General features: G+C 32.4%; 1 protein-coding gene across 1 annotated transcript in view; it reads left to right on the top strand.

Annotated features, from left to right (window-relative positions):
• The first annotated feature begins 648 nt into the window (after positions 1-648).
• The window catches only part of LOC114325913 (transmembrane protein 43 homolog), a 94,910-nt gene continuing 69,890 nt past the window's right edge, over positions 649-25,668 (top strand). The window contains exons 1-2 of the mRNA XM_050649093.1: positions 649-762; positions 1,591-1,737. Coding sequence (XP_050505050.1) covers positions 703-762; positions 1,591-1,737 — 207 coding nt within the window. The 5' untranslated portion in view covers positions 649-702. The remainder of the gene's footprint in view (positions 763-1,590; positions 1,738-25,668) is intronic.

Below are 25,668 nucleotides of genomic sequence, written 5' to 3'. Positions count from 1 at the left end.
TGGTTTCCGGCCGTTGGGGAAAGTCATGTACACAACTAATTCAACATACCCCGTATAGTTTTTCCATATTACTTATCACGCACAAAATCCGCTTCTATCTCTCCGACTATAAGGATTAATTGACGAAAAACATGACTAGTTGTGAAAGTAGCTAACTTTTTTATTTTCCAATATAAGCAAATGAATAAAAAAACAAAATGTTAAGAAAACCTGACGCTATAGTTGGGTTTTAATCTCAGAATTTTATTAATTTTAGAATATTCCATAGGATGTTGCGAACTTTGGGAAAAAACAGTCTAATTTGTACACCCGGTATACAATGAAATTGACCTGTCTAGCAACAATATTATTACAGCGATATTGTTAAATAATGCGGCAAGAACATATTTAAGAAATCACTTAAATAGGACAACAGGTTTAGGAAATACGAGACATAAAAAATGTCTCATTTTTAAGGGGGTGCGTTAATTTTGATGCTTAGTGTATTATTCTCCAGTTAGCAGTTTGAACTGTTTAATGAAAACAATGTTTAAAATGTTATTTTTAACACCACATAAAACACCATTACGTTATAAGTTTACTTTAAATGCCGATCTTTTACGTCATGATGTAAGTTTCGATTAACTCTCAGTGTATTTATATATCAACTCCAGTCGACAAAGTTACACCTTTAGACTTGTTTTCTCAAGTAAAAGTGTTCAAATGTTTTGCTTTTATTTTAAACACAAAGTAGCGGCTGTATTTATGGGGGCATTTGACTTAGTAAGTATTTGTTTATGGCACGATGTCCACTTACTAACACAGTGTAATTAATATAGCAATACCTAATCAAAGTCAAAATTTAGCGTTTTGAGAAAATCGTAATCAAAGATTTCATACGTTCTCTGGTAAGGAGTTTGACCTTCTGAAATAAATCCCTCGGTTCATTTCGACAGCCATGTTCCTCTATCTCTTTGCATATTTGAAAGATGTAATCAGCTTTGTCTTTGCGGCACTTTGCGGTTTTCTGATTTCTTTCGATAACGCTCTGTATTCATCGTTTGTTCCGTATCTAGTTTTATGTTCTTTTTTGCGTTGAATCATAGTCCTTGTATTATCGGATATCCGTAGTTTACGGCCCGGGAAACCGCTGCCTCACGGTCTTTTGCAACCTCGATTACCTTATCTTTGAGATAGATTTAAGTGCTCTCAGGGTCACTATCTACTTGGTCTAAAGAAAGAGCTTCTTCTAAGGTATGTTGACACTCATTGATTTTTGATGGATTTCGAGGCATGACTTTTCTTAGGGGTCTTCTTTTGGGGACTTTAAAACGAAGTCGAACGTTCAATACCAGGAGTTGATGATCGCTTCCACAGTCTGCGCCAGGATATGTTTTACAGTTGATGGCCGACGCTTCCATCTTGATCTTATTAGGATGTAGTCTATTTGGTTTCTTGTTCGTCCATCTGGGCTGCGCCATGTGTATTCTGGATAATTCTGGATACCCTATACAATATGTCAATAAACATTATATTTACACTCTAAATACTATATGAAAATCGGCCCGATTACAGAACTAAAACCTGATTTAATTTCAATTTATATTACAGGTAACAGGAACAATAGGTATAATAATATTTGCAGGACGAAAACATTACGTACTTTGTATAGGATATAAACAATTGTGTGGAAACTATTTAATATTTTGGATTTTCCATTTGGTTGGAGGCATTATTATAACATCTGGTATAATTTGGGTAAGTAAAATAAAATTTATTACATATTTTTAAAGTAGGCAAGTGAATTAGGACTTGTGGTAAACGAGGAAAAAAACAAATATATATGCTGGTTTCTAAAAACTCCTGAAATATCCAACACAGAATTAAAATTAAGAACCATACCTTTGAGAAAGTCAAAGGATTCACATATCTTGGATCGCAAGTAAACGCAACAAACACGACAAGTGATGAAATAAAAAGACGCATAGCAATAGGAAACAGAACTGTTCACGGTCTCCAGAAACATTATTTAAAAAATGAAAATATAAAACAATAATGAATAAACATTTTCAATTTCGTTGTAACGCGAAACTACAGCCGCACCATTGTTCCAGTTCAATCAGAGAGTGCAGCAAGCACCTCTACCGGTTTCGAAACTTATTAGTCTCTCATCAGGAGGCACATATGCTGCTCTCTCTGACCCAACTAGGAAAAATCCCGGCGTGCAGTCACAGATTGCAACGAACGAAATGGCAGGGATGCCCTAGCGGCAACTGCTAGCAAAAGACTAAGTTTTCAATCTAATAGCACATAAAACAACATCAAAAAATGTTATTCTACATCCTACCAGATTGAAAACAATGGGAACCTTCTCTGGTAACACCTCCTTTTTGATGTTGCTTTATGTGCTATTAGATTGAAAACTTAGTCTTTTGCTAGCAGTTGCCGCTAGAGCATCCCTGTCATTTCGTTCGTTGCAATCCGTGACTGCACGCCGGGGTTTGTCCTAGTTGGGTCAGAGAGAGCAGCATATGTGCCTCCTGATGAGAGACTAATAAGTTTCGAAACCGGTAGAGGTCCTTGCTACACTCTCTGATTGAACTAGAATAATGATGCGGCTGTAGCTTCGTGTTGCAACGAAATTGAAAATGGTTATTCATTTTTGATTTACATGTTTACTCTGATTTGAGTACGAAGGGAACCATTCTCGTTGGAACTTTACCACGCTGAGCAGATGGGACGGGAATTATAAATTGTAAAATTCCCTCATCTTCCTTAGTCTAAGCATCCGTTATGGCTTGCAAATTGTAGAAGCCTCGGAGGTGTTACCAGGGAAGGTTCCCATTGTTTTCAATCTGGTAGGATGTAGAGTAACATTTTTTGATGCTGTTTTATGTGCTATTAGATTGAAAACTTATACGCCAGGGAAATAAGGTAAATATTACACCATGTTCGGGACACTTGAGCAGCCAGGTTGCAAATGAGTTTTTTGGGTACTATATACCTAATACATTATAAATACAAAAATGCCCGTCACAGTTCGGACGAGAATTATAGTTATTAACAAATAAGTGTCAAAACTGGCAGTTTTTTCGTTTAAATCGCCACAGGTAAAAATAGGGTAATTAAATATTTTATTTATACACTCTGAGCTTCGCTGGTGGCGCTCCTAGCGGATTACTAATTCAACTTTCACCGCTAATTTTTAAATTTATTATTTAATTGTTATCGCTTAATATTTACAACGCAAAAAAGTAATTAAATTGTAATCGATTTTTTTAAGATTTTGCTAATTATTTTGACGTTCTATTGATAAAATATGAATTTCTTACTTCGGATACTTTCACAATTATCGTGTAGATGGCGCTAAGATTAATTGTTTAATTTAGAATTACATAATTACGGAACATTAAAAAAACTTAAATTCAGTATTTAAAGTATATTTAAGGTAAAAATATGTATCACAGCTTTGACCAACTAATATTTTTTATAATTAATGTTTTTAATTTTAATTTTAAATTAATCACTTCGACATTTATGTCAAATTTCCGGTAAACGTTTACAGACTTGCCACTACTGGCGCTTGTGAATTTGTAAATATCCCCTCTAGGTACGAGCTCACAGCGTATAGTATCCTTCTTTTAGAAGATTAGCAAAAGTTTAAAATGGCAGTTTTTGAATTTTGGTCCGATCGTTTGTTGCTTTAGAAATTTTAAAATAAAACTAAAATTTCGAAAATAAAAAATTTGCTATAACTTTTGTTAAAATGACCTTAAGACTTTCGTATTACACGAAAAGTTGAATCAAACAGTCCACATAATGCAAAAAAAAAATAAGACGATTCGTCAATTAGTTCAATTTTATTCAATTTGTTTATCCCAAAGAGCTTTTTTTGCAATGCAATCTACTCTTGAAAGAGTAAATGTTTGCAACGAAAATGATGGGCAAAAATTTGAACGTTTATGTCATCACTAAATAGTTGTTTTTATTTCTTTGTAATAGGGCTTTTCAACGCTTCTCATTTGTTTCGAGCCTCTGTCATATGCCGTATAATCCGTGTATAATATTAATATACGAGATATGAACGAGGCTCGAAACAAATGAGAAGCGTTGAAAAGACCTAATATACGTTGCCCAAGTAGCAATTTTTCGACGCATTGGTTGTCAGTACAAACAAATGCACTGTATATAACGTTGCCCGAGAGCATTTTAAGTTGTTTCGGCCAACGTCCCCTATCCCGACTGACATTGCGATGTTACAACTTTAAGTAATACCTTTAGTTACACGGGCAACTAATTTATTACCATTGTGACAACTACATATCACAGTTCAGTTTTTTCAACAATCGCAACGACTTAAAAACGTTATAATGCTAAACTAATTTACGCCCTGGCCGACTCTGAAGTTGTCTGTCACGACCCTAGGTGTTGTTCTTGTGTTGTTCTAGGTGTGTGACACCTTTGCGGCAACTTCAGAAGGAGAAAAAGAATTTACTTTATAACCTTATTTTTTTCTTATTATTATATGTTTTATTTTGCTGGAAATTTTCGATTTATTTAACAACCTGTTTGTTTGTTTTTTTAATAGCTGGTTTCCATTCCATTGTCCACTGTTTTATCAGTAGATTTGATAACCTTAATCTTTCAATCTTTGTATCAGCTTTGCTAGACGGGGTTGCCTGCTAGACGGGGTTGCCAGGTCAATTTTTACTCTTTCAGTAGTTTTGTTTTCACAAAATCAGTAGATTCTTTTTAGGCCATGTAAATACAGTATACTTATACAGTAATCTGCATATCCGTCTTAACTGTCCAAGAGGAATTCCAAAAAATTGGAAACCTAATTATTCCAAAACAACAACTGGTAATTACCATTTTTTAGATAAAATCTACTAAATCAAAAACTAAAATATACTTAAGGATTTTTGGGATATATTTGGGATTTTTGATAATAAAAACAACAGCTAACTTAAGGGGATAGGCGCAAAATGTCGCCCGTTAAAATGTTCAATGTATTTTAAATGTTTTCATTTTTTGCGAATCCTGAGAAAACTAATAAGTATTTTGAAAAATTTAAACGCAGAAAGAAAGATTACGTTATTACCGAGGACCGAAAGTCCCTGAAAACTTCTATAATGTTTATTTTAATAAGTTACAGGGGTGAAAAAAAGACAAAATGTAGTGTCATTTTAATTCCAAATATCTCATTCAAAAGAAACGTTTTGGTTTTTCTAAATAATGCAGTCTTTCATTCTGCGTTTAAATTTTTCAAAAATACTTATTATAGTTTCCTCATGATTCGAAAAATATGAATAGGTACATTTAACAACTAGAATATTTTGTCATCCACTAATTTTAACAGCTGCATGTCTGGATCAAATTCTTCAAACAATTGTTTCGCATTTAACATTAGAAACACGTGAACACAACATTTTGTGTTTTGAAAAGTTACATATGTTTAGATATTTTAGTTTTCCATCGTTAGCTTCTAATAGGCTCACCGAATGCCAGAACTCTTCAATAACACCTGAAATACTGCTTGCACTGTTACTTGAAATCTGCAAGTTTGTTACACAAGAATCCAGTTTCCAGTTTCATTTCTCTGTAATATTCATCATCTACGTCCTGAATCTTATTTTCGGTAATGACCTAATTATTCTAAATCTTATTTTCGGTCTTATTTTCGGATTGGGAAATTGTAACCAAATGTGTGAAAATTAATTTAGAAATGGGGTAAATACTATTAAAAAGCAAATTTTATTTTAGTCATAACAAAATGTTGAAATATAACAAAAATCTACTAAACAATATTACCTACTAGAATATTTTAAAAAATATCAAAAATCTACCAAAAATGTAGAAATCTCCAAAATGTGGCAACGCTGTTAAGGAGAATGCTACACTTTTGACACTGGTCACATGACCTCTCTGTCACCCAATAAGAGGGTGCGTTATAAAATGGTTGGGATAGTCAGCGCGGCCGGGCTTGGTTGGCGATTGGACTTCTAAGTTGTCTTATCGGTCTAGGGTTGGTAATAAGGTATTTTTTTAGTAATAAGGTAATATTGTTTAATGCACCATTTTGGTTTTACTTGAGATTTTTGGGATGTAAAGGAAATGAAAATACAGAATATAAAAAATGATACCTTTTTCTGATACCTTTAAAAGCACCATCAATACATTAAATTTATACAGAACATCTTTAACATAAATTTTAACTTTTATATTAAAATTTGATTTTTTTAAATTTGCATATTTTTTGTCAAAAATGTCGTAAAAAAGTAGCGCGTGTGTTTTTTAAAGGTGAAATATCCATATTTGACGGTAATCTGAGATGCGTTTATAAATTTTCAGATCAGGTAATTTTGTTTAAGTCCTAAATAAAATAAATTTAAATACCTAATACGATGTCAAAATAGTTACCATTTTGGTTTTCGCATTCACCATACAGGTGTTAAAAATATAGGTAAAATAACATAACTAGTCTGACTCCTTGAGCAACCATTGCACGCGCAGGTTCTTTTTATAGTCGCTTCAGTTGTCTTATGCAACGCTTACGAAACGATGTTGCTTCATAGGAGGTTGCCTAGGCAACGTCAAGACAACTCAAAAATCGTCCACCAAATTAGTGCAGAATAGGGTCGTCTTCTAGGCAATAACAACGTTGTAACAAAACGTTGCCACGCGGTAGACAACGTTGTCGCGTCGACAAATTGCTACTTGGGTGACAGCTGGAAAATGTTTCCATAGCACACTACTTTTAATGAATTTCGTTTACCGGTGACAGTAACAGTTATGTTTTTAAATTTACACGTTTTGTAAGATATCTCGAGATAGAAAAAAGGTATTAACATGCTTTCGCTATTCTGTTGCTAATTTTGTTTAATTTTGTAATATGGTATTAAAAATGCAGGTTTGTATTTAATATTTTCCAAGGAACACTAGATTTCTTAAAAAAATTAAATAACGCGTTCTAGCTGGCATATTACTCAGTAAGTTGGTTCGAAATCATAACTTTTACATTGAAGAAAAAGATCTGTCTTCAACAAGACCAAGTTTGCAAAATTTGATTAAGCAGAACCGGACTCACAGCCAGTTTTTCATAACAAGGTTCCCACTCACCCCCAGCTCTTATTTCCAAAGGTAGACCTAAACTTGGCAAATCAAATATACGTAGAATTTTATGAAGAATACGACGATTGGATTTCCAGTGCCCCTTCATTAGGAAAGTTTTGTAAAATTTAGATTTTTTAATTTTTGATATTCAATTACGCCCTCTAGCGGTGGTCCCACAATTATGAAAATAATTTCCAGGCTTTTCCTGAGGCAACTTTTGTTATAAAATTTTTTATTTGAAAGCTCTACCATAAACGGTTCCTGAGATATGGCCGAGAGCCATTCTTATTGGGACACCCGGTATATGGTTAAGTACGATTATAAAGACCTGTTAATAATCTGAAAATTTGGTTATAATTTACATTTTTAGGTATATTTTGAAAAAGAAGCTACATCTCGATAAAAGGTGACTTATGAAAAAAATACTAAGAAGCAAAAGTTTTAAAACAATGTGTTTAACTAATGGTGCCACAATAATAGTTTAATTGGAACGTACACAAACATTTGGGGGGTTTAAAGGAACAAAACCCCCATAAAATTTTTATGTAAATATATTGAAAATGAAGTCACATCTCGATAAAAACTGCCTTAGCGAAAAAATACTAAGAGGCAAGAAAGTTTTAAAAACGTTGTGTTTAACTAACGGTACCACAATAATGAATTAATTGGAACGTACACAAAAGTTTGGGGGGGGTTTAAGGGAACAAAATCCCCATAATTTTTTTATGGGGTGGACAAATTTCACTATAATTTTGTTTTAAGATGTTCCTGCAATAAGAATGATACATGTCCATTTTCAATAAAAAATCTCTAATAGTTTTCGATATATTGAAAAAAATCGATTTTCATTTTGTAACTTCAAAGGGCTGTAACTTCTTTTACGAGCACATTTCTACTAAGGTAAGTTAGGTTTAATCGAACTATTTTTGACCCCAGAATGTGTGGTATAATTTATGACCAATCTTTTCGGGACACCCTGTATATTCGGGCCTTTGTTTCCAATCTTAGGTGTTTGTTTTTCCAAATTGTGTCGTTTAGGCATCCGGCCGTTCTACTGGCTTTAATTATTTGGTCTTTTACCTCTTCTTCGATATTGTTGTCGGCTGATAGATTAATTCCCAGATATTCGATAGTCATTACTTGTTGTATAATTTGATTGTCTAACTACAATTTGCATCTTATTGGTTCTTTGGCAATTACTAAGCTTTTTGTATTTTGGGCTGATATTTTTATATTAATTTCTTTTGCGTTAATGTTGAACTCGTGCAATAATCTTTGTAGGTCGTCTTCGCACTCTGCTACTAACACGGTGTCATCAGCGTAACAGAGTATTTTTATCTCTCTATTGCCCATTTTGTACCCTCATTTTTTCTTCACTTGTTTTATTATTGCATCCAATATTATGTTAAAAGTAGAGGGCTTAGTGAATCTCCTTGCCTGGTTTCTGTGTTTGTTTCTATGGGTTCTGTTATTATTCCATTGAGTTTCATTTCTATTTGAATTCTTACATATATATTTTCTATCAGTTTTATGATATCCAGTGGTAAAATTTTCTCATATAGTAGGTGTATCACATCTTTTAATTTGATTCTATCAAACGCTTTCTCTAGGTCTATGAAACAGAAAAAGGCTGGTTTGTTATATTCTAATGATTTCTCCGCTATTTGCCTTATCACAAAAACTGCATCGTTACATGATCTTCCACTTCTAAATCCTTGTTGTTCATCCGATATATTTATGCACGTCATTATTTTCTCCATAAGTATTTTTGTTGTGAATTTCAGTATAGTGCTCAATAAATTTATCCCTCTATAGTTACTGGGGTCTGCCCTATCACCTTTCTTAAATAACGCTATCATTTGAGTGGTTCTCCATTCTTCTGGAATTCTTCCTGTATTTATTATTTTACTTATAAGGATATTCAGTTCTTTGTGAAGTCTATCTTCTCCGTATTTTAAAACTTCATTAGCTATTCCATCTTTCCCAGGAGCTTTTCGATTTTTCATCTTTTTTAAGGCGTTCTTTATATCTTCCTCTTTAATTTCTGTTTTCTCATCCGATTCTAATCCTGGTCTTTCCAGTTCTTTGTGATTAGCTGTTTGATAGAGGTTTTTTAGGTAAGTTGTCCATGTATTTGTATCAATATGTTTTACTTCTATCTATTCCTTCATCTCTGCTCTTTGACCTCTTATCATTTTCCACATTTCCTTTTGCATCCCATAAAAGTCGTGCTCCATCTCTTTTGAAAATGCTTCCCAATGTTCTGTTTTCTTCCTTCTTACTATTGAGTTTAATTCATTTCGTACTCTTTTATATTCTTCATATGTTTGTCTCGTTCTTTTGAACTTGTATTCTAGGTAGATTTTCTTTTTTTCTTGGCATTTTATTTTTATTTCTTCACAGAACCATGGAGTTCTCCGTTTCTTTCGTATATGTTTACTTATCTTACGTTCTCCAAGTGCTTCCGTTGCTGCCATTTTGATATTATCTCTGATCTTCCTCCAACTTTCTTCATCCGGTGTAATGTAGTTTTCATTCAGTACTTTTTGCAGTGTTCTCTGGTATAGATCTCGTGTTGACAAGTCTCGTAGCTGTTCTACCTTTATTCTTGTCTCACATTCAACAGGGTCTTCTTTCCTGTTTCTTTGTAGCTCTATTCTGATTTTTCCAAGTACTAGGTTGTGATCGCTTCCAATATTAGCTGCACTTAAACATCGTATGTCTAGTACTTGAGAGTGGTGGATGTTTCTGTTTGTCAATATATAATTAATTATTTTAGATTAATTATATATTGCAGATAAAAAATGGGAATTCCTATTTGATTTTAAAGTTACCTACACCCCACCTCCAGGGCCGTGTTTGGTATCATTTGATAGACTTGTGAAAAATATTGAACATGTACTTTTCAGTTTTTGGATCAGATGTTCATTTTGCGAAATATTCGACCGTCCCGCTACTTTTGTGACACCCTGTATAATAATATATAATATTATATAAATATAAATAATACGACTAATGATGCGCAGTAAAAGATCGCAGTAAACGGAACTCATTATCTCACTCGTTCGTATGCACTTCTTCTTCTTCTTCCTTCTTGTATGTAGGCTTTAAAGCCTGTTTCTTCTTCAATATTAGCCTTCTAAATTGTTTAAGTTATCGCACCGTCTTTTTCTTGGTCTGCCAATACTTCTTCGCCCATTTGGTGACTTATCTCGTGCTATTCGTACTATCCTATCCTCTGCCATTCTACTAATGTGTTCGTTCCACTCCTGTTTCCGTTTTGTCACCCATCCATTTATGTCTTCTACATTGCATGATCTTCTTATGTTTTCGCTTCTCTCCCTATCCAATAGACTTTTCCCTGATATTCGTCGGAGTATTTTCATCTCTGTTGTTTCTAGTAGTCGTCTCGTTTTAGATGTGTCAGGTCTTGTCTCCGCCGTGTATGTCAATATAGGTCTAATTGCTGCTTTATCGATTCTTGCATTTGTGTAAGGTGTTTGTTCTTCCATATTGTCATTAAGAGATCCCGCCGCTTTATTTGCTTTTAAGCTTTGTTGTCGTACTTCCTCTTCAACATCTCCGTAACTGGTTATATCTATTCCCAGATATCTAAACCTTGCTTCGTGCTTTATTTTCCCATCAATTTCGATTTTACATCGTAGTAGGTATTTAGATGTCATAGATTTGGTTTTTTCTGCTGATATTATCATATTGTATTTCTTGGCTGTTGTATTGAAGATGTGTGTTAATCTTTGGAGATCGTCTTCTGTCTCGGCGATTAATGCGGCGTCGTCTGCATAACATAATATTTGGATTTCTTTGTTCCCCATTCTGTAAGCATGACCTTTACGTACTGCTTCTATTATTTCGTCCATTATTATATTAAAGAACAATGGGCTTAACGAGCCACCTTGTCTGACTCCGCTTTGTACTGGTATAAACTGCGTTAGTTTTCCATTTATCGTTGCCTGTATTCGATTATGAAAGTAGATGTTTTCGATGGTTTGTATAATATTGATTGGTATGTTTCTTCTATACAGTAAATGTAGGACGTCTTCGACTTGGATGCGATTGAAAGCCTTTGTCAGGTCTATAAAACATATATATGCTGGTTTATTGTACTCAATGGCCTTTTCGGTGATTTGTCTCAGTACAAATACGGCGTCTACGCAGGATCTTCCGAATCTGAATCCTTGTTGTTCATATGATAAAGTTGTTAGTTTATTGATTTTGTTGGTTAGAACTTTTGTCGTTAACTTAAGTGCGGTGTTCAGTAGATTCATACCTCTATAACTGTTGGGGTTTTCTTTGTCTCCTTTCTTGAACGTTTCGTATACACTCGAGTACATAATATTGTCTCGCGCTCGTACCTACAGTAGATAGATTTTCAATGTGTCCGGCAAGGTGACAAAACTATTGAAACTGTCCGGCTACTGAGATATTATCTTTTGATAGTAGTCCAAGTAACATATATAAAATTCAGCTTTTATATTTTAAGGAAAGTAATATAATATTTTACACATCTTTGTTACCTGTTACCTGCTCAAGTAACCACGATCCAAAGTCCGTACTCGCTGATAGTTTTTACCTGTGCTGGGGACCTGGGCAGAGAAACTTTCAGCTTTTATTAAATATGGAATGCCTAGCGACCACGGGCTCTTACTCTAGCAGCATGTTACATGAATGGAAAATGATAGATTAGCTCGGATAATAAGAGATTTAAGACTATGAGGCACCGACTACCATACTTTAAAAATGGCAAGATAGCTGAGAGTAAACGTCACAAATACGACCATAGCCTTATAATCGTAGAATAACAAGACCTAATATAAGAATAGGTAACTATTTAATCAATCCATAAACTTTTAAATGCTAGGTATATATTTAAAATATTTGTAATACTTACCTTTTCATTTTAGGAAAAATCTTCATTAATTCTATTATTTGGAATTCTCCACTTATCAATGGTGGTAGCTTTTATAGCATTTACTTTGATATTGATGCCCCCGAAAGCAGCGTTTGGTGCAATATGCATTTCATCTTGTATGTATTTACATTATTTATATATTAAGGTAACTCATTTTGCTAAAAAACGTTTTTGTCACAAAAATATAACGGGCGTAAAATGCTATCTCAACTAAAAAGAAAATACATAATCACAAAGTAAATAATAAATAAGACGGGATAATTCCCGAAGGTTGGCTGTATACCATCTGAAGTAAAACACTCCCTGGTGTAGTTGGTATATTTTAATAAAAATATAAAATTTTTAAAAATCCAAAAGGATTACGTTCAAAACGTTTTCGGACTTATCAGTCCATCATCAGTGAACTCTATGTCCTTGCAAAATAGCCACAATGCCAAACACTGGTTAAGTTATATCTTCCAACTACATAGTAAAAAGTATAAAATAGTTTGGCTTAAAGTGGATGCCAATGGATTACTTCCAGCAACATGATGCTCTACTGCTTTACGTTAAAATATTTTTTTGCTATTAGATCTTCATTGAGCTACTTTTAGTCTCTTAATGATGATTATCAACTCTTGAAGTATGGCTTCCGAATAAATGTTAACTGAAAGAGGGGAAAGCACACATCCCTGTCGAACACTCCTTCTTTTATGTATCTCTCTCTCTCTTGTCGTTTCCCCATTACCGAGGATCGTGATTTCTTCCAATATTCCTAACAATGTTTCTCCATTGGTCTCTATCTTCAGCTGCTCTAAGAGCTTCGCAGAATGAGTTTCCAGCTGAATTCTTTATTTGATCGGACCATCTAGTTCGTGATCGGGCTCTTGATCTTCTCCCCGGAACGTTTCCAGAAACAATTAATCTCTCCAAACTGTCGTCACCTCTGCGAACCACGTGACCAAAGAATTGCAGTATTCGTTGCAGCCATATTGTGGACATATCTTATGCCTTATCTTATGCATATCTTATCTTATGCATATCTAATGCCTTTTTGGTCTATATCAAGTTTCTTGAGGATCTGCATTAACTTGTTGTGAATCTAAAAAGCATAGGAACATGCCCTTCCTCTGATAGTAACAATTTTGGACCAGCACCTGTGTTGCTACTATTGCTTTTCTTGTTTCTAAACCATGCCTAAACCCGAACTGAGAATCACTGATGTCCCACTTACATTTTTTTGAAGTATATCTTTAAAGTGTGACTCATCAGGCTAATGAGTCTGTAATCCTCACATCTTTTTACATGGGCTTTTTTGAGTAAGGGTATAAATGTAGAGCGTAACCACTGTAGAGGATAGCAACCAATTTCATAAATAAAATTGAATATTTTATGTAGTGCTGAAATGCCCCTTTCATCCAGTAGTTTGGGTATTTCTGAAGGGATTTGATCTGGTCCAGGTGCCTTATTGTTTTTTGAATTTAATATTGCCTTTTCTACCTCCTCTTTGGTGATTGAAGGGCCAGTCAGCTGGTCGTCTGTATAAACTTCACTCATTGGTCTTTCGTCATGGAAGAGCTCTTTGATATAGTTTTGCCATATATCAATTTTCTTCTTTTCACCCAGCACTATCTGGTCATCCTGATTAACTATAGTAGTTGGTCTTCGTTTTCTGCATATTCCAGCAAGTGGCTTATAACCATAAGTATATTATATTTCGTTTTTTTATATTCACTAAGTGGTTGTTGGTGGATTAATTTTCTCTCTGAAATAATTTAAATCACAATTTTTTGTAATATGTTTATTTGTCTAAAAAATTTAATTTCGCTTTATAAAATTCATATTTTAGGTTTTATTATCTACTGCCTTTACAACGTCTACAGATATTACATCGAATTGAAATTAAAGAAGAAAAATTTAAATCAAAGGATACGCTCTAACGAAGTTATTTCTTTTTGTAATAGCAATGTAGATCATTTGTAAAGCAAGTACATAATAAATACATGTTTATTTTTACTACTTTTCTATTATTTCTCACTGATTAAAATCACAATTTTAGCAAAGAGATCCATAAAAGACTTCGAAAATAATAAAGACGTCGATTTTTTCACTTACGGACGTAGGCGCAAAATTTCGCGTCAATGTGTTTTAAATGCATTCATTTTTTTTTTCGAATTCTGAGAAAACTAATAAGTATTTTGAAAAATTTAAACGCATAATGAAAGATTACAACATTACCGAGGGCCAAAAGTGCCTTAGAAGAAACAAAAAGTTTCTTTTGAACGAAATATTTGAAATAAAAATTACACTAAATTTCAGCCAGAGGACTTTCAGCCCTCGGTAATAATATTAAATCTTTCAATAGGCGTTTTCATTAGAAATTTTTCAAAAATAATTAATTAGTATTCTCAGGATTCGAAAAAAAAATTAATGCATTTAAATAGCATTGGATCAAGATTTTGCACCTACCTCCTTAAACAAGCTGTTAAATTTTGTAGGTAAAACTTATTATTTACAATTATAATTGTCTGTAATCTACAAGTATGAACTACGGTTAATAATATCCTGCAAGTATAATCGTAGCTTAGAGTAGAATTTTTATAAAACGCTATTAGGCCATATTAACAACATTATAACATTTGTCTGTCGTTACTGTTAAAAAATAATTAGCTGCCAGCTGCCAGTCAAAAGTTTTGGAAAAACACTTTGATCCGTCTAATCTATTCAATATGACGCAGAGAAATATATCGTGGATAGTTACATTCATAACTTATAACATCTTTCCACAATTAGGTTAACAATTATTGTACGACATTGTATCAAGTATTTGTGAGATACTAACAACCATTTACACAAAACTGGAAGACGAAAAAACAAACCAGTATTAAGGTTTTGGACAGTTTGAACACATGTCAGTTTGTAAAAACCACTCTGTGAGTAATTGATTTTTCTTTTGGCTTTTAATATTCTTAATGTATTTTCCTAAGTTGTTATTAGTTCTGACAGGAAAGCAATAATTACAGAGGTGTGTATACAAACTGACATGTGGTGATTGTCCAAAAACTTATATGGGTCAAACTGGCAGAACCTTTGACAAACGCATAGCAGAACACAAAAGGGCTTTCAATAATAGAAAAACAGATTCTATGTACGCATTTCACTTTCTAGATCATAATCATTCTTTTAATGAACAGTATCAAACTCTTCATATTCAAAATATCTTAAGCTATCTTTATGAGAATCTATGGAAATTAATAAATCGAAAAATACAGATATAATTTTGAATGACCAACTTGAGACAAACAGCTTCCCACTCCGCAAACTATTCAGTTAGAGTATTTAAAGTGTAAATGCATAGTAATACCACATCACTTGTAAAAGGTACTTTTCCCAAACAGTTGTAGTGACAGTAATTTATAATAAATTTTGTGGAAATATAAAACAAAGGTTTTCGTTTTATTGCTAAATAAAAAACTAAAAAGCCTACACTAATGTATCGTTATTAAAAATGGAAGAATGTGTAAATAAACATGAATGTATGAAGAATGTAACAATAAATAAGAAATAATTATGCTTGTTTATAATTAACACGACGATATAACATAATAAACAATGTCTTAATAAATAATAAAACAATAGAGAAAAACAAACTGTTGTCATAGTATTACCATTTTACACAATATCCTGCTTTATTTAAGCATAACATTTAAAATAAAACTTATCCTTTATACATATAATTATCGTCTATATCCATATGTTTATAATCTCCTTGTAACAAACTTTAGTCCTAAGAAAAAAAAATAGCTTAACAGGCATATCCGAATGATTTGTTATAAGACAGAATAACTGAACAACCCATCGCACCCCGGCTTCAATAGTGCCATAGCCCTAAAAAAATGGAAAATCTGTTTTTTGGTCCAACACGTTACACGTTTCTTTAGGCGTTGCCTTCATTGTGGAATAATATCATATAATTTAGTTATCTTAGAATCTGCATAGTGCGCCTGTGTCGTTATTACCATTTCCGGTTTTGGATCTCTCATCAATTAATCATTAGCAAGAGCGCCACAAGACAGTTTGCGTTACGCTGTGGTCGAGAGTGGATCTGTGATAAGTACCGTTCATTTTTGTTCATGTTTGTTAGAAAGAAAAATTACTCGAGTAAAACTTCTCTAGTGCCATAACCTGTGATATGGCAGGTTGATACGCTCTAAACGTCGAATTTTGAATATTAGTGCCTTAGCAAAAGCGATTTTTCATGTTTTAATTTCAGGGTAAAGCAGTGTCAATAACTAAAACTAAATAAGTACTAGCATTAGATAGTTACCAGGGTAATTAAGCAGTTATTAGACCAGGGTAATAAGCTAGACATAGACCATGTTCGGGACACTCAAAGATCCAGGTAGCTGACTACTTTTTTAGTTATTGTATACCTATTGGATGAAAACCTACCTGTCTCCTACCTAGAGTTCGCGTCCGTTTTTTAATTATTAACAATTTAGTGCAAAAATCGCAATTTTTTGCACCCCATTGAAAAGCTAAATAGTTGACATAAAATTACAAAATTTAATTTTTTAGAACATTAAAAAACCTTCAAAATGCCGATTTTTGAAAGTTAAAAGGTTAATTTGTTGCTACGCAAACTGCATAATAAGTGAATATCGTTATTTGTTAATAACTTTTACAAAAACTACCTTAGAGCTTTAGTGTTTCACAAAAAGTTGGACATTGCGGTACTTAACAAACCCTCAAAATTTGAGACCGATCCATTAATTAGTTTAAGAGTTATTCTAATTGTTTATCCCAGAGACCTTTATTTTTCAATAAGATAAGACAGAAAATAATGAAGTTAGGCCAATTCTGAGTATGCTAAATGGAATTAGAAAACTGATAGTATCAAAATGTACTAAAAAACGATAAAAAGATTCTCTAATATAGTCAAAAATCCTAATGCCAAATTTGTGAAATTTTGTAGTTTAAAAACATTTAGAATAACTTTAAAAATATTGTCTGTAGATAAAGTCATTTTACGTATTAGAAAAGCTGGTATTTTACACGAATTTTAAAAAATGTAGTTTAATTGGTGACTAGTCGTGGTAAGTGAAGGGGAGCTGGGAACCGACAAATGCACGAGTTCAAAAACTATAAAAAGCAACTTAACACTACTATCATTTTCTATATCTCGGGATCTACTGAATATATTTTGATCGTTCTTTTTTTAATTTGTATGTAATTTTTCTGTACATTACAAATATGCAATTTGTCTAGACATTTATTATTTAATAAACAGTCTAATTTGTTTAAACAATTTTTGAAAAAATAATTTTTTCCCAAAAATCCATGATTTTAATCATACTATCCCTATTAATCATAGAAAAAGTTAAGGTATACTTTAATAAATAAATTATCTTCAATAAATAATTATCTAATAAAAATCATTTATTTATTAAAGTGTACTTTAACTTTTTCTGTGATCATTAATGATACTATGATTAAAAAACATAGATTTTTGTAAAAAAAATAGTTTTTCAAGAATTGTTTAAACAAATTAGACTGTTTATTAATAAATTTATAAACAAATTGCATATTTGTAATGTACGTAAAAATTTCATACTACCAATTAAAAAAGAAAGATCAAAATCCATTGAGTTGATCCGGAGATACAACAAATTATATTCGTTTGAAATTGGTTTTTTGGTATTTTAACTCGCTGGATATGTAGATTCACCCTAGTAATCGTTTGCACTACATTTTTGAAAAATCGTAGAGGGTGCTGTGAAGGTATAATGTTTGTGTAAATTTTTTAAGAAAAAATACAAATGCCTGTCTTTAAAATGGCATTAATGAGATTCCTTAATGATTATAAACAAATTAGCTGTGAATAAAAAAAACATATGGCTAACTTTGTACCAAATAAACCCGGGCTAATTTTTTTTATTTGAAAATCCGTGTTAAAATACTATCTTTTCGAATATATAAAAAGATTGTTTCTACGGACAACATTTTTAGAGTTATTCTAAATGTTTATAAACTACAAAATTTTAAAAATTTAGCATTAGGATTTTTGACTATGTTAATTATTTTTTTTATCTTTTTTAATACATTTTGATACTATCATTCTTCTACTTTCATTTGGCATACTCAGAATTGCACTATCTTCATTATTTTCTGTCTTATCTTATTGCAAAATAAAGGTCTCTGGGATAAACAAATAGAATAACTTTTAAACTAATTAATGGATCGGTCTCAAATTTTGAGGTTGTGTTAAGTACCCCAATGTCCAACTTTGGGTGAAATATTAAAGTTCTAAGGTAGTTTTAGTAAAAGTTATTAACAAATAACGATTTTCACTTATTTTGCAGTTTGTGTAGCAACAAATTAACTTTTAACTTTTAAAAATCGGCATTCTGATGGTTTTTCAATGTTCTAAAAAACTGAATTTTGTAATTTTATGTCAACTATTTAGTTTTTGAATGGAGTGCAAAAAATCGAAAAAATCGCGATTTTTGCACTAAATTGTTAATAATTAAAAAACGGACGCGAACTCTACGCAGGAAACAGGTAGGTTTTCTTCCTATATGTCTGCAACTACTAAAAAAGTAGTCAGCTACCTGGATCTTTGAGTGTCCCGAGAAATTCCTTATTACCCTGGACTACATACATAATCAACACGAGTGCAGAATTTGGTTAACTTATACAGTCGAACCCGCTTATTAGAATCCCTGTTATAGGAATATCCCGGTTTAAGGAATAGAAATTTGAGGTCCCGAAACGTTTCCATTTACTTCTTAATAAATGTAACCGCTTATGGGAATACGTTTTTTAGTAAAAAAGTACCGCTTTATATAATATTATTTAGATAAACCAAAAACTTTTTATGTACAAATTCCTAGTTTACATTGTTTCTGGTTTATAGGGTCTCTCAGGTAATATTTTTATTACTTCGTTGTATGCCGTGGGCACCAATAATTCTAGCATCTGACAAAAATATTCACAGATCATAAAGTAGGTACTTTTTCATTTTTGTAAACATTTTTATTGCTAACCCATTGTGTTGCCCCTGTTGCCAGTCAATAGATTTTAAGAAACGGTTAATTTGGTCATAACCGCTTGTAAAATTTTCTTTAAGGCCAATCCAATGTCAATTTTTTAATCATAATTTAGAGCAAAAAGTGAATAATCTTTTATGTAAAACAAATTCGTCTAAGATTATCTTTCCAGACAAAATAAGTAATTCTGTTAATGTCAATTTTTTAATCATTATAATTTAGAGCAAAAAGTGAATAATCTTTTATGTAAAACAAATTCGTCTAAGATTATCTTTCCAGAAAAAATAAGTAATTCTGTTGTATGTATTTAAATAAGAAAATATAATATTATTATTATCTACATATTGCACACATTTCATACGTATTGGTGTATGCATGCACCTGCACATAAATACATATAATGTAATTTAGTTTTTTAATAAAATAAGTATCAGTTGTTACACTATTATTAACACAAAAATAAATAAAACCATAATATACGTATGTATATACATACATAGTATGTACAAAGTACATTATGTACTATTATTAGATACGTATATTCGGTAGAATTATTTCTACTATTAGTCACCAGTGATCGGTTATTAGAATATCCCGGTTATAGGAATATTTTTGCTTGGCACGAAGGCTATTCCAATAAGCGGGTTCGACTGTACAAGGAAGTTGCAGGAAAAAAAATGAAGAGTTCAGATAACATCTCGTTTTTGCTCTACTGAAAAGTTTTCGATTTCAGGATAATGGCACTAATGAAGTCAGGGTGCGACATGGTTTACGGTGTGTAGTTAATTATTTTCATAGTCTTTATTATTTCTTCATTAGCTAGCAATATAATTTGCACTATCTACTGAGCAAAAGCTCACCTTATCTTAAAATATTTATTGTGTAAAATTTTATATATAAATTGACATTATATTATTTATTTATTCGACACGGTACGTCTTTTTATATAAAGATGATTATAATGTTATATTTTATAATTAGAGAAGGGGCATTATTATACATTTTTAAATATTATAGGATATTGGACATTAAAATTTGAATATAAATTTATTCAATAAAGTTTATCAAAAGTGATAAGGCTTAAATTATTGTGTTAAATTTATTATTGACAAATGATGACCAATGAACCTTCGACCCACACTTAAAAGAATTTATTACCTCCCTCATGAGACTTTATTTTATTTAAGGTACTAGTACACTTTAGAAGACCAAAAATAAGCATTTTTTCAAGACTTTTTTTCTCAGGACCCATATTAGAGATGAGATATTGAGATTGAGATGTTTGAAAATGTTAATTTAAATAATGGGGTTATTGTCGATAACCTACTGAATGTAAGAGATGAGGAGGAAGGTAACACTATCATTAAAAACAGTAAGAGATCTCACAAGCCTCCTACATAACATTTAAAGGACTACATGTTAAATTGAAACTGTGGTAATAATAAGTTAAGGTTGCCACTTGTTTATATTTGTATTTTAGTTTTGTGTTTTAGTTTTGTACGAGATATTTTAAATCCACGAGGAAAAATTTCCTGTAGTTGGCTGTATACCATTACAAAAACATAAAATCCTTTATAAAAGGTATATTTGTTAAAATCCCTATACAGGGCTACATCAAAGACAGAACTAGTTTTCGATCGGTTGACCGATCATCATCAGTGCAATCTTAGAATCTACATGCAAGCCACCAAAGTAAAAATAACAGGGTAAAAACCCTTTACAATTGATCCGTCATCGGAACATATGACAAAGATGTGAATTATAACATGGATGATTAAGATATCCAATGTTTTTCGCCCGAGGTACCAATGAGCTCTATCTGACAAGTTCACATCATGACTGTACGGAAGCAAGTCATATATTTTAGTTAAAAAAAGGGAACGTGTAATATATTATGTTTAGGATGTAAAAGAAGAAGACCAACGACAGACACATGTCAGCGACGTAACGTCATTCCGTCATGTAACTTATAAGTTGTAGCTTCTTAATTGCTAATAAAGATTTGTATGAACAATACTGTTTAATATTTGATTTACATGACGAAAGGAACTTAAAACAAACATAAAACTTCTTACATATTAATATCTAACTCTTAGAGAATCCAAAAATATATCTTTTTTTTTTCATTTATGCACGTACACTGATATTGTAGAGGGCGCCAAAGTCGAGGCCTCGAAAAAAAGTAGTTCCGATGGCGGACAGTTAATCTCAGGATTGGGATATCTGAAACAAAAAAATCGTATGGCATTTGAAAAAGGAAGGTCTCTTACGTGACAATTTACCACCGTTAGTGAAAAATTCCCCGTTTTACGGAAATTTGAAAAAAATAAATTTGTGAAAAATCTCCCGTTTTTCTTCCGTTTTTCATGGTTAAAAAATATTTATTTTTTATTTTTTGGTCAAATTGTGGTAAATTGTCACGTAAGAAACCTTCCATTTTTAAATGCAGTTCGATTTTTTTGTTTTAGATATCCCAATTCTGAGTTTAACTGTCCGCCATTATTTCCGAGGCCTCGACTTTTGCGCCCTCTACAATAATAGTGCACATGCATAAATGAAAAAAGATATATTTTTTGTACTCTCTAAGAGTTAGATATTAATATGTAAAATGTTTTATGTTCATTTTTAATAAAGGTTCTGAGAAAAAAATTCTTGAAAAAAATGATTATTTTTGGTCTTCTAAAGTGTACTAGTACCTTAACAAACAAACTAAAAAGTCTCAGATGCAGAATTCACCATTATAATACAAATAAAAATGGTAAATAGTTATTTAAATCTGAAACTATTCTTGTTGGAAGTTCTTTCTGGTACATCCTTAATCTGCGACTTTTACAATTTATAAGTCAGCAGACGACGAATATAGAAAACAAAAAGGACTCTACTATATGCAGTCACATTCCGTTTTCATTCGTCTAGGAAAAGGACAGAAATAAACTTCCTAGTACTCAAATCTGAGTAAAGATAGAAAAGTAAAAGATGGTTTTTGCTTGCTTTCGATTCAGAGGGATACACAATCCCTGAACAGCTGTTTCTGTCCTATAGGCTTCCTCAGCAGAGCAGCGTGCACACCTTTGAAGCGAAAACCAGCTTCTTCTTCTTCTTGTAGTACCTATCCGATTCGGATGTTGGCGACCATCATGGCAATCTGTACTTTGCACACTGCTGCTCTAAAAAGACTTCTGGTTGTTGTGTTGAACCATGTGCGTAGATTCTTTAGCCAGGAAATCCTTCGCCTTCCTGGTCAGCTTTTTCCCTCCACTTTTCCTTGCAAGATTAGTTGCAGTAGTCCATATCTTTCGCTGTTTCTCATGAAAACCAGCTAGCCCATCTATTTAAGGGAAATATCAAAGATCATTGAAATCCCCATTGGGACGCAATTCAGCGACATCTCTTACACAAACTGAAAAGTCTCAGATTAAGAATTCACCATTATAATAAAAATTAAAATTGTAAATAGTTATTTAAATCTGAAACTTTTCTTATTGGAAGTTCTTTCTGGTGCATCCTTAATCTGCGACTTTTACAATTTATAAGACAGCAGACGACGAATATAGAAAACAAAAAGGACTCTACTATATGCAGTCACATTCCGTTTTCATTCGTCTAGGAAAAGGACAGAAAAAACTTCCTATACTCTATTCCACGAACATACGCCTGTTTTGGATTACTTCGACCACGAATATTTTACTGTGCAAAATAAGAAGAACGAAAGTAAATTGCAAATTACATTGTTGTTTATTGGAATAATTATTAGCGCCATTTACTTTCGTTCTTCTTATGTTGCACAGTAATATATTCGTTGTCGAAGTAATCCAAAACAGGCGTTTGTTCGTGGAATGGCCCTTAGTACTCAAATCTGAGTATAGATAGAAAAGTAAAAGATGGTTTTTGCTTGCTTTCGATTCAGAGTAATAAACAATCCCTGAACAGCTGTTTCTGTCCTATAGGCTTCCTCAGCAGAGCAGCGTGCACACCTCTGAAGTGAAAACCAGCTAGCCCATCTATTTAAGGGCAATTTTAAAAAGGTCATTGAAATCCCCATTGGGACAATTCAGCGACATCTCCTTATACAGAGTGTTAGTAAATAAGTATGAAAAATTCTAAGGGCTAATTCTACATGAAAAATTAATACCAGTTTGCTCTATAAAAATATGTCCGCAAATGCTTAGTTTCGGAGATACGGGGTGTTGAAATTTTTATTTCAAACTGCCAATTTATTTATTGCTCTAAGACCAGTTGAGCTATGAAAATTAAATTTGGTGAATGTTAGGAGGTAGTTATTACGAATTTTTTGACATACAATTTAGAATTTTGTATTCATCATTGGCGCGCCTACGGGCAATGGTCTGAATTTTTTTAAAGAAAAAAATAGTACGCCACTGAGATATTTCGAATTAAAAATTATTTTTAAATTCCACGTCTAATTTATGATAAAAAACCTTTCTCGCCTTTTTTTCATATGATGCACCGTTTTTATGCAGAAAAATAAAACATCTTGGCGCGTATTTTTCATTTCTTAATACATCATCAAGAACTATCCAATATAATAATACTAAACTAGAACAATAACAGAAAATATTACTAATAAGATTTCAACTAGGTGCAAAGCTGCAAGAAATGTTTAAAATAATCTCCTTTACAGATAACAGAAGAATTTTATATTCATCATTGGCGCGCGTACGGGTAATGGTCTGAATTTTTTGAAGAAAAAAATAGTACGCCACTGAGGTATGTCAAACTAAAAATCATTTTTGAATTCCTCGTTCAATTTACGACAAAAAATCTTTCTTTCCTTTTTTTCATACGAGGCGCCGTTTTTATACAAAAAAAAAAATAAAACTTCTTAACGCTTACCAAATATTTGAGGTAGTTTCCATATGCATAGAAAATTAGTTCAAATACTTTGTAAACGTTAAGATGTTTAATTTTTTTGCATAAAAACGGCGCCGCATATGAAAAAACTGCAAGAAAGATTTTTTGTCGTCAATTGAACGAGGAAATCAAAAATGATCTTTAGTTTGACATATCTCAGTGACGTACTATTTTTTTCTTCAAAAAATTCAGACCATTACCCGTACGCGCCAATGATGAATATAAAATTCTTCTGTTACCTGTAAAGGAGATCATTTTAAATATTTCTTGCAGCTTTGCACCTAGTTGAAATGGTATTAGTAATATTTTCTGTTATTGTTCTAGTTTAGTATTATTATATTGGATAGTTCTTGATGATGTATTAAGAAATGAAAAATACGCGCCAAGATGTTTTATTTTTCTGTATAAAAACGGTGCATCATATGAAAAAAAGGCAAGAAAGGTTTTTTATCATAAATTAGACGTGGAATTTAAAAATAATTTCTAATTCGAAATATCTCAGCGGCGTACTATTTTTTTCTTTAAAATAATTCAGACCATTGCCCGTAGGCGCGCCAATGATGAATACAAAATTCTTAATTGTATGTCATAAAATTCGTAATAACTACCTCCTAAAACTCACCAAATTTCATTTTCATAGCTCAACTGGTCTTAGAGCAATAAATAAATTGGCAGTTTGAAATAAAAATTTCAACACCCCGTATCTCCGAAACTAAGCATTTGCGGACATATGTTTATAGAGCAAACTGGCATTAATTTTTCATGTAGAATTAGCCCTTAAAATTTTTCATACTTATTTACTAACAACCTGTATGCTTCCTCGGCAGAGCAGCGTGCACTTTTGAAATTTTCCTTAAGTAGATGGGCTAGCTGATTCTCGCTTCAGAGGTGTGCACGCTGCTCTGCCGAGGAAGCCTATAAGGTAGAAACAGCTGTCCCGGGATTGTGTATCCCTCTGAATCGAAAGCAAGCAAAAATCTTTTTTTACTTTTTTTTTATTTAGTCATTCATGTCGAGTTAAAGTTTTCGAGAGGGGGGCGTTTCGTAAATATAGAGGTTTTGGTGCGTTCGACAACTGGAGTACCCTTAAAAATTTGTCGGACAATATTACCAGTAAATTGTAAGTATTTTTATCAAACAATCCTGCAAAAAGTCATCATTTACGACCCTATAGTGCGCCCCCCATAGGTGGGGAGACGCACGCATCATAAAATATATACAGTGGAACCTCGATAACTCGGATTAATCGGGACCGCGGCCGATCCGGGTTATCAAAAATCCGGGTTAGCCGGAGAGCATGGTAAAAATTAATAAAATACGGTATACTTATAGATAAAGTCCGTTATAACTGAAATAACATGAAATATACTCGTATATGCACAGTACACATCTAACTTACCTATAGTTGTATAGAGTATAGTATAGACAGTATTATGACCAGGGCGCATCTGTAAAAATATTAGTACATTTGGACGTTGAGAGGTGACTCAAATTTTTTTGCAGAAATTGCTTGAAAATAACTCAAATAATAATATATTTGAGTTATCCTCCCTCTCAAAAAGGTCCGGAACATTGTTTAAATAATCAAAATGTCAAAAAATGAAGGAAAAATTCGATTTTTTTCATCGTTTTTTGATTATAACTTTAAAAGTATTCATTTCCGAGAAAACTTGTACTGACATAAAAGTTGCGTAATTAAATTTCCAACAATATAGAATTGGTTAAAAATTTAAAAAATAGTCACCC

The sequence above is a fragment of the Diabrotica virgifera genome, chromosome 4, assembly GCF_917563875.1.
Source record: "Diabrotica virgifera virgifera chromosome 4, PGI_DIABVI_V3a".
NCBI lineage: Eukaryota > Metazoa > Arthropoda > Insecta > Coleoptera > Chrysomelidae > Diabrotica > Diabrotica virgifera.
This window is presented reverse-complemented; position numbering and strand designations above follow the sequence as displayed.